Below are 15,514 nucleotides of genomic sequence, written 5' to 3' on the forward strand. Positions count from 1 at the left end.
GTGGTCACCGTCTCTGCTTGCAGCAGGCCCAGAGCTCCTCTCCTTCTTTACTCGGCAGTTTCTGGTAAATTCCATCACAGCAAAACCTGCAGCCAAGCCAGGAACCGGCCTGCCCCAGCTTGGCTCGGGGCAAGCCCCTGCAGGCCCCATCTCCCGGCCAGGAGAACGGCAGGCCCAGCCCGGCCCCTCCGCCCCCGGCCGCATGGCCTGGGCAGGGAACCGGAGGCCAGCCGGAGGTCCGCTACCTTTCACAGCCAAGCAACAGAGAGAACAAGAGAGTTCTGGTTTTTTACTTTAAGGTGGGGTTCACAAGTTGATCCCACTTTTCAATGGCTAAAACTGCTGTCAATTCTCAGTAATGACTGATAATTGGTCAGGAGAAAAGACTCCAGGCAGTCCCCAGCAACTCCAACTTTCCTTAAAGGTAAAGTAACTCCATGACAAAAGGATATGCTTGATTATGGTACTTAGAGTGTTTGATTTACTGTTTTTATGGATGTGATAAATCTAATTTGAACTGGTATATTATTGCTTTTAGCATTGTGGTACTGTGTTTTGCATAGAAGCTGAAAAAACACTTTCAGCTTGAGACTTGTATTAAAAGTTCATTGATGATCAATGCTATTGAAAATGTTGAAAAAATACCAGACGATTTATTTAAAAGGTTGCCTTTTTGTCTGTTTTGAGGATTTCTGGGGTGTTTCTAAGGTCGTATTTGATGATTATGTTTATGATTACCTTTTTCTTTCAGGAATATCAGCCTTGTAACACCAACACCTGCCCTGAGTTAAAAAAGACAACTCCTTGGACTCCCTGGACCCCAGTGAACATTTCAGACAATGGTGGTCACTACGAGCAGCGTTTCCGATACACCTGCAAGGCACACCTGCCTGACCCAAACCTGTTGGAGGTGGGACGGCAGCGCATTGAGATGCGCTACTGCTCCAGCGACGGCACCAGTGGATGCTGGACAGATGGTGAGCAAAGTGACACAGGCTCACGATGCCTCCTGCAAGTGACATGTCTGCAGTTCCATTTTCAGCACAGCATGGAAGTATCTGCTTGCTGGTGTTACGTGTAACAGAACTGATAATTAAAAGGATGGCATAGTGATCCCAGTAGGGAACCTAGCCTGTATTTCTTCTGGAGGTAGCATCATCATTCAGACTAAGCAAGTGTCTTTCACCACCAATTATGAGATTTGCCAGGTTATCTTAATTCTTTTCACAATAATCCTGTTCTTGTAAGATTCTGTTACCCCTTATACTCCTCCAAGCTTTTACTAGGGGTGAATTTGTGCAAAATTAACGTATTTACAGGATATTTTTCTAGAATATAGAATATTCTAAGAAGAACTTTGCTCAGTAGTTAGAAATTAACAACTTTAAGATGTATACAGGTGTTTAAATAAATAAGGAGTTTGTGAACTGGATATTATCTATTCTAAAAGTTTATGTTGTGGTTTCGCTGATAGCTTAAAGTTCTGTTTATTTCTGAGATTGAATACCAAACTCTTCCAAAATATTTTCAAATTTGGAAGACTTTAAATTGGAATTAATTTTTTTCAGAATTTTCTTCTTTTCCCATCAGTAATACCTAGTTCTGTCTATGTATAAAAAAATTAAAAATAGGAAAAATTGTGACAGTCATTCTAATTTTATTAATGCATTTCATTAATTATTTAGTTTTAATTGTCTATCAGTATGTCTTTTAAAGTATTATATTTTAGTCATATAATCTAAAAAATATTGATTTTTATTATTATATTATAATATATATAGGCCATATATAAGCAATCCACTTACATAATCTCTTGTATCTTTACAAGACTCAGGCTAGCTAAAAAAAAAGTATAACTGAAGGCATTTGGCTCCACAAGGAGTTTCTGAGTCCCTGGACTTTCTAATTCTTAGTATTTTTCAGACAGACCAACTATTGTGAAAGTCAGTTTTAAGCTCTTGCCTGTACTTGGTTTACATGTCAAGGTTTTGGTAGTGGGGAAGGCTGCAGAGTTGACTTCTATGATAATATGCTAGAAACTTCCATCCTCCCCCCAGCTCCTTCATCTTGTACAAAACCTTTATTGTTTCAATTGGCATCTGTGTCTCTTTGGAGGGGGCAGGATGTTAGTAATTTTTTTAAGAAATATATAGTCGTGAAGTATGTGAAATCATAAAACAAAACTCCAGATGAAACTTAGTTTTGTGCTCTATGTCATTCCCATTTCAGATAATCTACAGTGTCAAATGTTGGGGCTTCATTTAGGTCTGCATAGCAAGGCAAATTTTGGCATTGAGCAACTGTAGACACAAGTATTTCTTCTAGTCTGTTTTCATTCAACCTAAATTTCAGACTTGTACTGAGCAAAGATTTTGCTGTGCTAGAATTGGTGTATGACCTATCACTTGTCCTTAATGAAACTTCAAGGTGGTGCTGCTGCTTTTTGCTGTCTTTCAGCACTTAGTCATGGATGATAAATTTTTAAAATTTCATGAGATGAAATGAGAAAGAATATTTTTCTCTTAAGGTAGTGCAGACTGGGAAAGTTTTCACAAGTAGAAGTAAAGCTACAGAAAGATCTAGATATAATCTGGTCTGGCAGCTGAAATGGCAGCATGTAAGAAAGAAGTATACAAAAGCTAATGCATGACAAGAGAGGAGGTCAGTAGGGCAAACCAGAGAAGAGACAGTTTGTTATAGATCACATTGCTGCAAGGAATTTAAACTTGACATGGAGACACCTCTCTCACCTCTGAAGTCATGATCATAAGACTTCTCCTGGAGGTGGATTTACAAGTTGACTTCTGCAAAATATGGGCAGAAGTAATAAACCCTACAATTTGTTAAATAAAGCATTTTTTCAGTGTGCAAGTGATGGGGGCAGGGATGGTGGTTCAGGTGTATTTTTTGCCTGATCAGCTTGAAATTATGGTTATTTTGTTTTGTTTCATTTTGTTTCTGTTGGGTTTTTTGGGGTTTTTTTTGGGGTTTTTGCTTCTGAACATAATACTCCTGAATTTCCTGACATTGTAATTTTTTTGTTGCATCTTGCTGAAGCTGCTGTTATGATTAATTTGGAAATAATTCGTCACTGGAGCAATGTATGTGCATGGCCCCAACCCTGTTGCATAGTAATAGAAATATTTATTTGGGTGAAGGATTTTTGCTGACTAATTCCAAAACTACTGAATATTTAAGTACTTTTTATTAAGTACTTGACAGGGCAGAAACTATTATGCATCTGTCTGTTGTTCCTAGTGAGTGCCCCTATGGCTTTGTCATTAATTTGCAGTCATTCTTTGATTCTTTTTGGCCAGTGAGTCTTTAATTGTTCTGTAATGAAAGGGGAAATTCAATCAGTGTTCCAAGTGGCTGAATGAAACAATACGCTTCTGGTGAAAATAGCACATTTTATTTTGAGGCTGTTTGCGTAGTCATTTTTGATTATGTATGTCAGAACAGTATTGAGTGGATCATTTGTTGAAGGAGGAGTGAGAGGGAACCATTTTGACTTGCTGATGAGATGAAACTTGCTGACTGCATCTAAACTGCAAGATTCAGGAGCACTTCCCTGCTCCCAGGTTTAGATGTGGGCCAACACACCACCACTACTGCTCCTTGATTTCACTAGAAGAAAATACATGAATAAGAGTCATAGAGAGCTATATCTTTTGAAACAGAGGGAAGTCATGAGAGTGGAAAACCATGAATTGTGGTAGACACTTTCACCATTTCTGGCTAGATAGCAAGAAAAACATTGTAACTTACTTCCACCTGACTGAAGCCTGGATACTGTGAAACATTATTTTCATTATCTCCATGTTGAATTGTAGCAATTTTCTGGCTTTTACAGAAAGATAAGCTCTTGCACAGAATGCTTGGTATACCTCATTACCAAAGATGTGTTCTGCAGAGATCAGTTCTCTGTTCCTTGCAGATAGGAGCCATTTGTTAGAAGTTTTCTCATTGCCTGTAATCTCCCACAGTGCAACTATAGTCACACCATGTTAAACAGAATAAAGTTTCACTGTCAGATGCTAGCAAAGCAAACTTTGCAGTCTGAGCTTAGAGATAGAACTTCTTGCCAGAAAAGCACTAGATTCCTCCTGAGTGTGGTAAGATTTCTATCTCAATCAAGAAAGCAGTAGCATTTGCAGACTGTATTCATGCTTTTCTGATTTGAAGCTTGATTAAGAGGGAAGAAAAATAAATCTTGTTCCCTGCCTCTGGGTTTTCATATAGTGCTCAGATAGGAAAGAGACAGCTATTTCAAATAAACTGAAAGAGATTGCATACATTGTTGTACATTTTAACGCCCTGTCTGTAAAATCCAGCATCCAGAATCTAGAAATTATATTACCCTAGGCTTTTGTATGTGTTTATGAAACATATTAAATATCTACATTAAACATGCTGGCTCTCTGTAAGATTATCTGATACATGAACAGTAATAATTTTATTGAAAACATAATTTTTTAACCCATGGATAAATATTTCAGAAAGTATGAGGATGCCTGTTATTACCTGGTTGAATTTATCTTACCAAAGTCTAGACTCTGTAGTAGTGTACAGAGAGAGCTTCAGCGCCCTGAGGAATGAAGGATCCATTGAAGAAAAGCATTGGATATAATGGGTGCAGTTCACCCTCTGGAGATAGATACTGCCAACTTTCCATGATGTACAATGCAGACAGCAATGGTGGGCTTAGACAAGACACTTGTCTTTGACATGGCCAGAGTTAGACCAGGTTAACTTCCAAAAAATTAACAAAGACAATAGCTCTAATTTCAGTCATTTTAGTCTTAAAGAGTCTTTTGTTTGTTTGTTTTCCCAGGCACCTGGAAATTTGCACCTATATTCATAGTTCTTGCTGCTTCCTCTATCTCAAACCTCGTAATTATAGTTATTTTTGAAGGCAGGATGTGAATTTGTCTGAATTACTCTTCTAGGGGCGATGATCTGTTGTGAAAAGTTTGATGAAATCTTTCCTTGATTACCCACAGGAAATCTATAGTGCATTCATAAATTTTTACAAATAGAACATGTGCTGATAATCAGGAATGTTCTGTAGTCAGGAGGAGTACATTTTGAGATGTTGAAACAAAGAAATTAAGAATTAAGAAAAAATGCTTGACTAAAAGGGGTGTCTGACAAAAACCATACCCTGACACCCTAATCCACAAGAACAAGAAAAAGGGTCAGACTGCAAGATGAGATAAGGAGCTAGAATACACAAACAAGATGCAGAGACAAAGGCACCACAAGATAAAGGAGATTCCTCAGACCCTAAGCAAAGGAGATTCCTCAGACCCTAAGCCGGAAGAAACAGATTTGAAGTCCCAAAAGGTAGCCAAAGAACTGAAAAGGGCATGGAGCTAATTGTAATATGAAATGAAGACCGGCGGGGTTAAGAAATTAATATGTATTAGGCGTATCGCGTAAACCTAGTCTGTAAAGGATAAAAAGGGAAAACCTAATCAAAAAAGTGTGCATGCTTTTGGAGGAGATATCCCCCATGCACCTCAGCACTGAATAAATTTATACCTGCTCTTATAACTACTCTGCGAGTTATAGGGTTCCTTTTATTCCGCATATCAATGTTACCTCTTATACTGTCATACTGAAGCTAAGCTTTGGTATGCTGAGTAAGAGCATAATGAATTCTGGAAGTTAGAACTGAATTTGATGACAAATTCAAGTTTGCTTGACAAAACACAACTCAGTGGAACTTCGGGGTTAAATACTTAAACACAGAAAAGCTATATAAAAGAAATAAAGTTATCATGCTAACATGATATCCTCCATCTGCATACTCTTTGGGTTTTTTAAATATGCTGTCTTTGCATTGCATTAATGTTTGCCATTACATTTTACTATTTCAATTTTACTATGTTTTGAAAGTTTATCCTTTTTATAACTTATAGGTATTTAGGTCTGAATATATAAGTTTTATGCTTCAATATTATTGTCAAATAACTTGCAGACTGTTGTGTCACACAACAACATGGCCTGAGAGTGACCAGCACTTCTTCAGCCCAGAGTGCACAACAAAAACTCTAGGCAGATGAAAGACAAGGGACGGGTCTTTGTTTGGCACTCCAGGAAAAATTTATTCACTGAAGAGGGTCCAGGGACAAAGAAAACTGGGTGGAGTGTCAGGGTCCAATGGGAGCAGGGAAAAATGGTGCAGAGGTGGAGTTAGGGACAGGAACAACCAATAGGAAAACAGGGGTGGAGGACTGCAGCAAACTGGGGCCAATGGGGATTGAGGGAAGGGAGAACATTCTAGGGAACATAAGGTAAGTGGGGGATGAACAGGGTGGCATAAACTTGGTAAACCAGTAATGGAGCAGACTTAACAATTCATTAGCATATAACTGCAAAGATGTGTGGGAGAGAGGCCTTCTCTCACCCCAACCTCAGGAGGTGTTATTTGTTACCTCCTCTCCAGGGCTGAGGGATGGGGATTTTAGTCATTGGCCCTTGGGCCTCCACAGCAGACTATCTTTAGAAAGTGACAACTCTGAAACAATCTTTGCTTATCCTTGTTACCTCTGCACTTCAAGCAGTATTTTATGCTGTCATTTAGAAATTATTCAGGACACCTGAATTTTGGCTTTGATAATTCAATTTTCTTTGTAAGGTCGGAACTGGAGGACAAATCAGTCAAATAATGTAATGTATCAGGTGTCCTGTCTACTTCTGTCTTACTTAGGGCTGTATTACTCAGCTACAGGCTAGACTAGGGAATCATTATAAAATTATGTGCTTTAATAGAGACTCACTTTTAAGGCAAATTAATTGAACTTGGTTGAGAGTGCTTCTGTTTTCAAGCAGAATCAGGCCTGCCAAAGTCTCATTACAGGCTTTTGAAAGGGCAGATTTTTTTCTCCTGTGCCGGTCAGGGCAGGTGAGTTTCATGTTAACATGTCGTTCATTTCTTGTGGATTTATGAAGCTATTTTAATTCAATCAAAAACTTTTAAAACTTTACTTATATATCATCAAATCATATTGGTTTATATCAGAATTTTGTAAATTAATTGAGCAATGGTTGTCAGTTATATTTGCATTATGCAATAAGTAAATAATCAGCAGAGCAGTATTAATTTTTCTGTAATTTTACTGATAATGAATGTGTCATAAAGGTTGGATCAGAATTTGACTTACAGATGTTCTGTCTGTCTTGGGAAAACTATTCATTAGTTTATTGATGCAGACTGATAATTCTCTTTACAGATTTTTACAACTATCTCTGTAGATGGGTTTTAAATAAGGGTGACTAAGATTTTGTTTTGGCAGCTAGACCTTTGCTGCTGCCATGCCAAGGGCATTGGCCTTTGCATCCTGGTTTGGCTATATATATATTGGTCTTGGGAGCAGTAAGCTGAGAAAAGCAGCTTAATGCTGGATTTTGTTGGGTGGTACAATCTGGTTTCTGTCCCTGGAGTTGGAGATAGAACAATCTGAAAATGGCCCAAACTGCAAACAGAAGCAGCATGCAAGAAAACCACAGTTTAATGAGACAAGCTGGAGTTTTCAGTTTTGTACCACTTGCTCTGAAAGATTCTTTTCTATTTATGCCTTCTCCTGTTGAATTTGATGTAAACTGTGATAAGGCTAGGACTTGGTTCTGGATTACACTTACTTTCTGAAGAATTTTTGCTTGAACAAATTCTACAGTGTAATCTTTTGATTCATTTTATATTGCTCCCCATCCCCTCTACCACCTCAGTTAATAAACAGGACTTCTCAGATGAAGAACTTGCGAATTGGTTCCAGAGCCCCAGATGGGCTCTCTACCAATGTTGACTGGAGGGGAAGAATCTTTCCTTGACCTTCTGGAAAAACTCTTCCTAATGTAACCCAAACACCTTCTTTTCCACAAGGGCACATTTCAGACTGACATTCGCCTTCCTGTCCTCCAGAACCCCAAGATCTGTCTCTGCAGAGCTTCTTTCTAGGTGGTTGCCCTCAAAGTATGATTGCATGGGATGTTCCTGTGCAGATTCAAGACTGCATTTTCCCCAGTTGAACTCCATGAGGTTTCTCTCTGCTTTATCAAAGTGTGACACAACCCTTTGGTTAATCAGTCAGTCTTCAGAGTCAAGCCAAACTTGTCCAGGTCATTAAATAGTGTTAAGCAGGAGTGAACCTTGTGACTTTTCTGCAGCTGGCCTCTTAATGGTTCATCATTTTCCTGTGGGCCTAGTTGCTCAGCTGGTTTTCAACACATTCCACTTATTCAACACTGTCCACTTATCAAGCTCATACTTTGTTGACTTGTCTAGCAAGAAGTTATGGGAATCAGTGTTAAAACCCATGCTCAAGTTTAGATAAGTAATGTTCACTGTCCTTCCCTCATCTGTGCACCTTGTCACCTTGTACCCCTTGTAAAAGGCTATAACATTGTTCAAGGGATATACAGAACAGTATTTCCAGAATGCAACTGATCTTGTCACTTTCCATGCTGTTAATGACATAATGTTAATTTTTTATTGTGTAGTTACTAGAAAATTCTAAAAGCCCCTTTATGAACACTGTATTAACTACTGTAAAACTGTGAAAAGACTGGTCCTTATAATAATTTTTTTAATGCTTTGGAAAGAAGAAAATTCAGGGGCACACTTGCTGCAGACCAAATTCCACACTGAAAAGATTCTTTGGAATATTTTTCTGTTTCAGAGCTAAACTGCCTTAGAGCTTTCCCTTAGAAGATTCCACTCCCCAGTCCCCATTCACAAGAAATCTAATACCATAATGTCAGATAAGGTCACACATTTTCCGCAGGACTTAAAAAGCTACACATATCCTGCAAAAATATCTTCAAAATATTCTAGTATTCTTATGAAGTGATACATCCTGCAGTGATTTATGAAGGGAATGACTGGCAGTCTGGTCTGATTAATACTTTTTTCACTGTTTGCAATGCTCTTAATTTAATAACTTAAAAAAAAAAACCCTTGACTTAGAATTATGGTATAAAATATACTATTATTTTGTTCTCACAGCTCACTGTGTACATAAGTTGAGAATTTCCATGACTGGAGTGATACCAAATTGAAAAAAAAGGTGTTACAGAGTGTCGTGGTTTTGAACCAGTAATTAACAAAAAGGGAAAAAAAGAATTATTTATTTCTTGCTGTGAGATATGGATTAAAATAAGAGCAAACCAGGCATAAAACTTAAAAGGAGTAAAGAAAGTTTATTGACAAACTACAAGAATAAGAACACCAGAATAAACTTTTAGAAAAACTTTTTCATTTTTCACTGCCCATCATTCTTTTGTTCACATGATAACAGAGACAACAACTTTATAATTTTGATGGTTTAAATAATCTTGATTCTTTCTACAGTCTTTCTATCAGTTTCTGTAAAGAAACAGAAGTTCCTTTCTGTTAATTTATGGAGTTTCTCACAAGAAAGCTATTTTGTTATAGTTTTCTGTCTCCTTGATATCAGCTGCTCAGAGCTGCTGTTATCAAAGCTCACTCCTCCCATTCCACATCACTCTGAAATGTGTTATGGGTCATGAGTTTGGGGATAGCATTTTTAAGGATAAGTTAGTCAAAGGCAAAAAGTATTTTTCATCTGTTTCTGTGCGCTTCACTAGAAAACAGTTTTCTCATTACCTCTTAAGGCTTCAAATCTCCTAGCACTTCACTATACCACAATTACTCTGCTTTTTACTCAAATTTACACTTTGAACACTCTATTCCTCCCCATACACTATCATGAATTAAAGGAGTTTTTTTCAGGACTTCATTGTCCATCCCCATAGTTTTAACAGAAAGATATTTCAGCTTAATTAAAGCATCTTCTTAATTCTCTACCTTTCTTGAAGTTTCTTTTCTTTCTTGCCACTAGTAGTTTATAAAGTCTTTTTTCATGTTGATCACTCTCCTCTTCTCTTTCTGGATAAAAAGATTAATCCGCAAGTCTTATCTGGATAAGAAAGAGTTAAAATCCTGCCCAAGCTTTTGTAGATGGTTCGGTGATCTCTGCTGAACAGGAGCTGGAGCCGTCTGCGATGGAAAGTTCTTCATAGCTGCTCTGGAGAGTGTGGTCGGTGTCTTTGCTTGCTGCAGGCCCAGACCCCCTCTCCTTCTTCACTCGGCAGTTTTCTAGTGAATGTAGTTACAGCAAAACCTGCAGCCGAGCCAGAGATTGGGCCGGGCCCGGCCCAGCCCGACCTGGCCCGGGGCAAGCCCTCGCAAGCCCCATCTCCCGGCCGGGAGACGAGAGACGCGGCGGGTTCGGCCCAACCCCCGCCCGGCCACATGTGGCCGGGCAGAGCGAGAAGCCGAAACTCTGCTCACCTTTCACAGCCAAAAAACAAAGAGAACCACAGACTTCTGGTTGTACACTTTAAGGTGGGGTTCACAAGTTGATTCTACTTTTCAATGGCTAAAACTGCTGTCAGTTCTCAGCAATGACCGATAATTGGTCAGGACAAAAGACTCCCAGGAGTCCCCAGCAACTTTAACTTTCTTAAAGGTAAAGTAACCCCATGACACAGAGCAGGAAAGTGGACCTGTAATCATTGTTCACATTGTTTCTCTGTACTTGCTCCCTTCTTTGCATTTGAATGTGTATTATATTTTTGAAATGCTGCTTTTAATATCTGTGTAATAGAATCTGGTTCAGTGTGAGAGAAATAGTTACCCTCTAAAATTCATGAAAATTTTTATCCATTTTTAGCCATTTTTATATTGTAATTCTGCTGTTTTATTATTCATTTCACCAGTTTCTTATTACCAGTATTTCTGTGTCAATGCATCATCATTCCATGCAATAGCATGTTTTCAAGCTGGAAAAAAAAACCACACACCCTCCTCTACTTTGGGATGACTGTGACTGTATTTCTTGGGGAAGAAGTTAAGCAGTGTTACTAATGCCATAATCATGGATAGAAATAGGGTGGACACTGCAAGTAAGAGGCTCCTTCATCATGCTTATGCAGAATGCTGATCCTGTTCAGTGGAGAACTGCTGTTGGGCAGACTCTTCACAGTATTATTTCTGTGGGTCCTCATGGCATTGTTCAGTAAGTCTTCCAATCCTTTATCTCCATTTCATACTTCCACAGTGCCTATGCCTGTGGGTAGAGCACAAAACAATTTCTTAAGAATAGAAATTTGTGCTGCAGTTAGAGCTGCAAACAATGCCCTGCATTTCTCCACTGTTGATGATACAGTTCATCTGTACTTATGTTGACAATACCGGTCACATCCTCTGCTGGCTGAAGTACCATTCACAGGACCTCCTCTCATCACAGCTACTTAAATAAGTACTTGCAATAAAAGCAGCAGTTATTGGTCCATCAGTCATAGAGTTTCCACTGTGAAAGGTGAACTGCTTTGGCAACAATAGGAAATCCTAGTAATGTTGGTGGAGATGCTTAGTCATGATGCTTAGAGGTAAGGCTACAACTCAAGAGTGATTTCAGTCTTGTGCTTAGTACAGTTGAAGGAGTCTTTTCTCATGCAGGACCAAGCCTCAAAGTGACAGAGGTACTCAAATGAGCTGCAGATTATTAGAACTTCACCCAGGAGTATATCCAGGTCTATTGGTTGAATGCTGTGAACAAGATCTGTGTGTCCCCTCTCACCGATAAATTGCAGACTTCATCCTTTGCTGTTCAATCTAATGTTTTTTCTCTGTACTAAACTTACTTAGAAATATGTTTTCCACTTGCCAGATGATTATTTTAAAAAGGAATTTTCTACGGGGTGGATGTGTGTGTGTGTCTCCAAAAGGCTGATTTCCATAGTTTGTATGTGGCTTAGAACACTTCAACTCCGTGGAAAATAAACTGTTTCTTAAAGTATCAAAACACTGCTTTTCACAAAAGGGCAGTTTTGCTAGACTTTATGGAATTATTAGTTTACACTATCTAAAGTCTGAATATGGCTAGTGCATGTACAGTGCATGGGATACCCATGAGCCTCTCTGCACAGCCAGCAGCACTGAAGGCTGGGTGGATTGAGTGGGCAGAGCCCTGCAGGAGGACCAGGAGAGCTGGCTCGATGAGTGGTCACAGGAAGCTCAATCCTGTGTCCTTTGTCACCTTTTTCCTGTAAAACAGAGGAAATTATGTCTATGTAATATATTTGGAGATTTTCTGATGGTAATTCCTATGCAAGAGAGAAATAATTTTTATCATTCTCCATTCAGTCAATGCAGCCATAAAGTTTTAACTGAAGTCTTGGATCCAGCTTTTCACTGTAGTTCTGTATAAGAGATTATGAAATTTTTATTATGGAACAGATTTTTGAGAATAAAGTTAGATCGTGATTGTGAGACTAAAGGACAAAACCTTCCTGTTCATATTACTTGCTATTAGAAGTCCAGAAGTAAATTTGAAGAGGAAAAGGTTGTTTTGGAGTGAGATACTGTTTTAATTCAGTATTACTTTTTCAATCCTTATTTTATTAGGATTGTCAGGGGACTTCTTGCGTTCTGGAAGATACTCTGCTCATACCATCAATGGTGCCTGGTCACCCTGGTCTCTGTGGTCTCAGTGCAGTCGTGACTGCAGTAGAGGTATCCGGAATCGCAAACGGGTCTGCAGCAATCCTGAGCCCAAGTATGGGGGACTTCCTTGCCTTGGCCCATCTCTAGAGTACCAGGAATGCAACATTTTGCCTTGCCCAGGTACGTTTCAAATGTAATTAAAGAAGTGAAAATAAAATAGCTCATCTTCAAGGTTTTGCAATATTTGGTTTGGGGTTCTTCTATTTTAGTTGGTGAGTTTTGGGTTTGTTTTTGTTCTTAAATCAATTACAGTTCAAGTTTACTTTTATAATATAAGTGGATTTGGGTAATATTTCCGTGTGATGTCAATAAATTTATCATCAGTAATATTAACAGCTATGTCTTTTTTCACTTGTGAGATCGACTGTAAAAATATAATTTTAGTATGTAAACTTGTAGAGAAAAAAAAAATACATAAGAATTCTGGCAAGATATGAGAAATCTGTCCTAGTCTTTATTTAAACTCAAAATATCATTGTCATCACAGTGGTTTCTGGCATTAAATCTTTTATAGCTTTTTAGTATAGAGCCACCAGCAAATGAGATTCATAACTGATGACCAAATTAGATGGTTATTCAAATACTCCATAAAGATTTTTCTTGGAATCTTGAGTTTCTCCTTAATTTAAAGTTGTTTTATGATTTTATGAAAATGATTACAAGTAAAATATGTGTTTACACAAAACTACTCTGGATTAAAAATCATTGTTGTGTCTCTGACATAGGGGGAAAAAAATCTTGGTTTCAGTCACGTCTCACCCTTCATAAAACAGACATTCAAACTGAAATGATTTTGAGCTTTACAGAGGCTTTGTGAGAAAAGAAAGGGGAAAGATATAGGAGAATACATGAAGAAAAGATGCTATTGGTTTAGGAAGAGAGCATTCAAGGATAGGAAACCACAGAGAGGAAGAAGGAGAGAATACTGAAAGACTCAGTTCTTTCCAGCAGCAACAAGTAAATTTAGAAATAAGCTTTCATACCTCTTTTATTGTATCAATTAGCAATATTGTATCAATTATACAATTTAATTGTATCAATTATTGTATTGTATCAATTCCACCTCTCTTTTATTGAAGAGAGTTGGAAGGGAACCAACAGAGAGTCACCATGTTTCAGACAATTAGGAAATTGTGGTCCAAGTCTTCTCCATGTGGGCACAACCCTAGTGCATGATTTGATTCATTAGTTCCCAGACTGGAATCATAGCACCTTACTTTTTCCAGAATAATAAAATGATAAACAATTCTGTTTCATGTAACTGTACTGTTCAAGTAGTTTGGCAGTAATTTATTAAGCCAAAGATTTAGAAGACCGTTGTACCAACGTGGGCAAACCTTCCCAGGGATGTATGCAGTAGGTGAATCAACCTAGAACATAGCAACTCCTTATTAGCTCTTGCTTCCCTTGCAAACAGAATCTCTCCCTTTGCAAGAGGGAGGATATACGACATTGCCTTGAGCTTCCTTGGAAGTATGTGTGTGGTGTGGTATGAAGTACCAGCTCTGCTCACAAGCTCTGAGATATTGGATTGTATCACCATACTGAAGTAACTGAAATACATTGATTAAATGGACACAAATTATCTATATAATGGGGCTAGATTTGTGGTTCAGCCCTTGCTGTTGCTTTTCAAATTAAACTTTGTTTTGAATATTTGGGGATTTTTTTTAAAGTTTAAGTCAAAAGTTTTCAGAAGTGGTATTTTTATTAAGCTCTGCAGCTATTCACTGTTACATTTTTTGAAAGAAATTGTTTTAGCCACTAAAACACACTTACAAGTTTGTTGTAGAGGCCCTAGTTTTTTATGAGATAAACAATACCTCAGACTAAAAAAACATTAATTTTAAAGTGAAAGTTAAAACTGCACTTTGAATTTGAAAATATTTTAAAAGATGAATTGATATAAAATGTGGTGGACCTTTCTGAAGTGAGAAGTGGTGCCCTAATCTATCTAATAATTTTATTTAGAGACAAGTTTTATTTTTCTTTTCAGAGCAAAGCAAATTTGAATAAAGATGTAGAGAATGAATGAAGTATTTAGATATATCATAGCCTGCAACAAGGAATCACAAAGTGCCTCAGCTGCAGAAATACTGTTTGCCAGTAATTAAGAAAAAAATATAGGAGACTAAATCAGATCTCAGATAAATCTGAAGGGAAAACTTTGCAAGCACTAGATGTAATTGATTTTTTTTTTTTTTTTTGAGACATGGGAGAGTAAAATATTATTGCAGAATAAGGCTTATCCATAAATTAGACCTGATTATGAACTTGTAGGAAGGAAGTAAATTCTTAATGGGGAAGCACACCAATAAATTTGAATTCTCTTAATTTTTAATGAAAGAGACAGAAGGGCTAAGGAATGTCAGGGGATTTTGTTCTCACCTTGACCTGAAAGTATTTTCCGTAGTACTAGAATTAAAATTGCAGCAAAGAATTTGATGCTAAGACTTTCCTGAGCTCCCTCAGGGTAAGAACAGCTTTACATGCTCCTTTCTGGCACAGAACCCTTTAATAACAGTCCAGTCATTATACTTCCAGAAATATTTTGGTTAGCAGGCAGAGGCGCGATGGAAGCCATAAAGAACCCTTTCTGCCACTGCAAGCTCGGTTCTGCTTTGCTTCCTCTTCTGCTTACTGCAGGCAGGATCAACCCCTCATGATATAAACTGCTGAGAAAGGGGAGTGATAGAGAAATATACTGAGTGGTGTTTAAGTCATGCTGAAGGTCAGTAGGACTTTATACTTCTGAGTGAATTAATCTGGGCTGTGTCATCCTCTCTTAGTGCTCTGAAGGACTAAAACAAAGAAAAAGCCCATGGAGCAATCAAAGTGTACAAGGTTACCCTGTTTGGTTAAGTGCCTTGCAACATGTGCAGCATCTTAAATATACTTATTAATATATTAATAAACAGAAATTGATGGCTAAATGCAGGATTTGAGAACTTCAAAAAATTACTGAAGTTATCTAGACTT

The 15,514-nt window shown here is 38.0% G+C and overlaps 1 protein-coding gene across 1 annotated transcript in view; it reads left to right on the top strand.

Moving 5' to 3' along the window:
• SEMA5A (semaphorin 5A) overlaps positions 1-15,514 on the top strand; it is a 412,149-nt gene that overhangs the window by 373,222 nt on the left and 23,413 nt on the right. The window contains exons 16-17 of the mRNA XM_058831651.1: positions 752-977; positions 12,437-12,655. Coding sequence (XP_058687634.1) covers positions 752-977; positions 12,437-12,655 — 445 coding nt within the window. The remainder of the gene's footprint in view (positions 1-751; positions 978-12,436; positions 12,656-15,514) is intronic.

Source organism: Poecile atricapillus, chromosome 2, assembly GCF_030490865.1.
Source record: "Poecile atricapillus isolate bPoeAtr1 chromosome 2, bPoeAtr1.hap1, whole genome shotgun sequence".
Lineage (NCBI taxonomy): Eukaryota > Metazoa > Chordata > Aves > Passeriformes > Paridae > Poecile > Poecile atricapillus.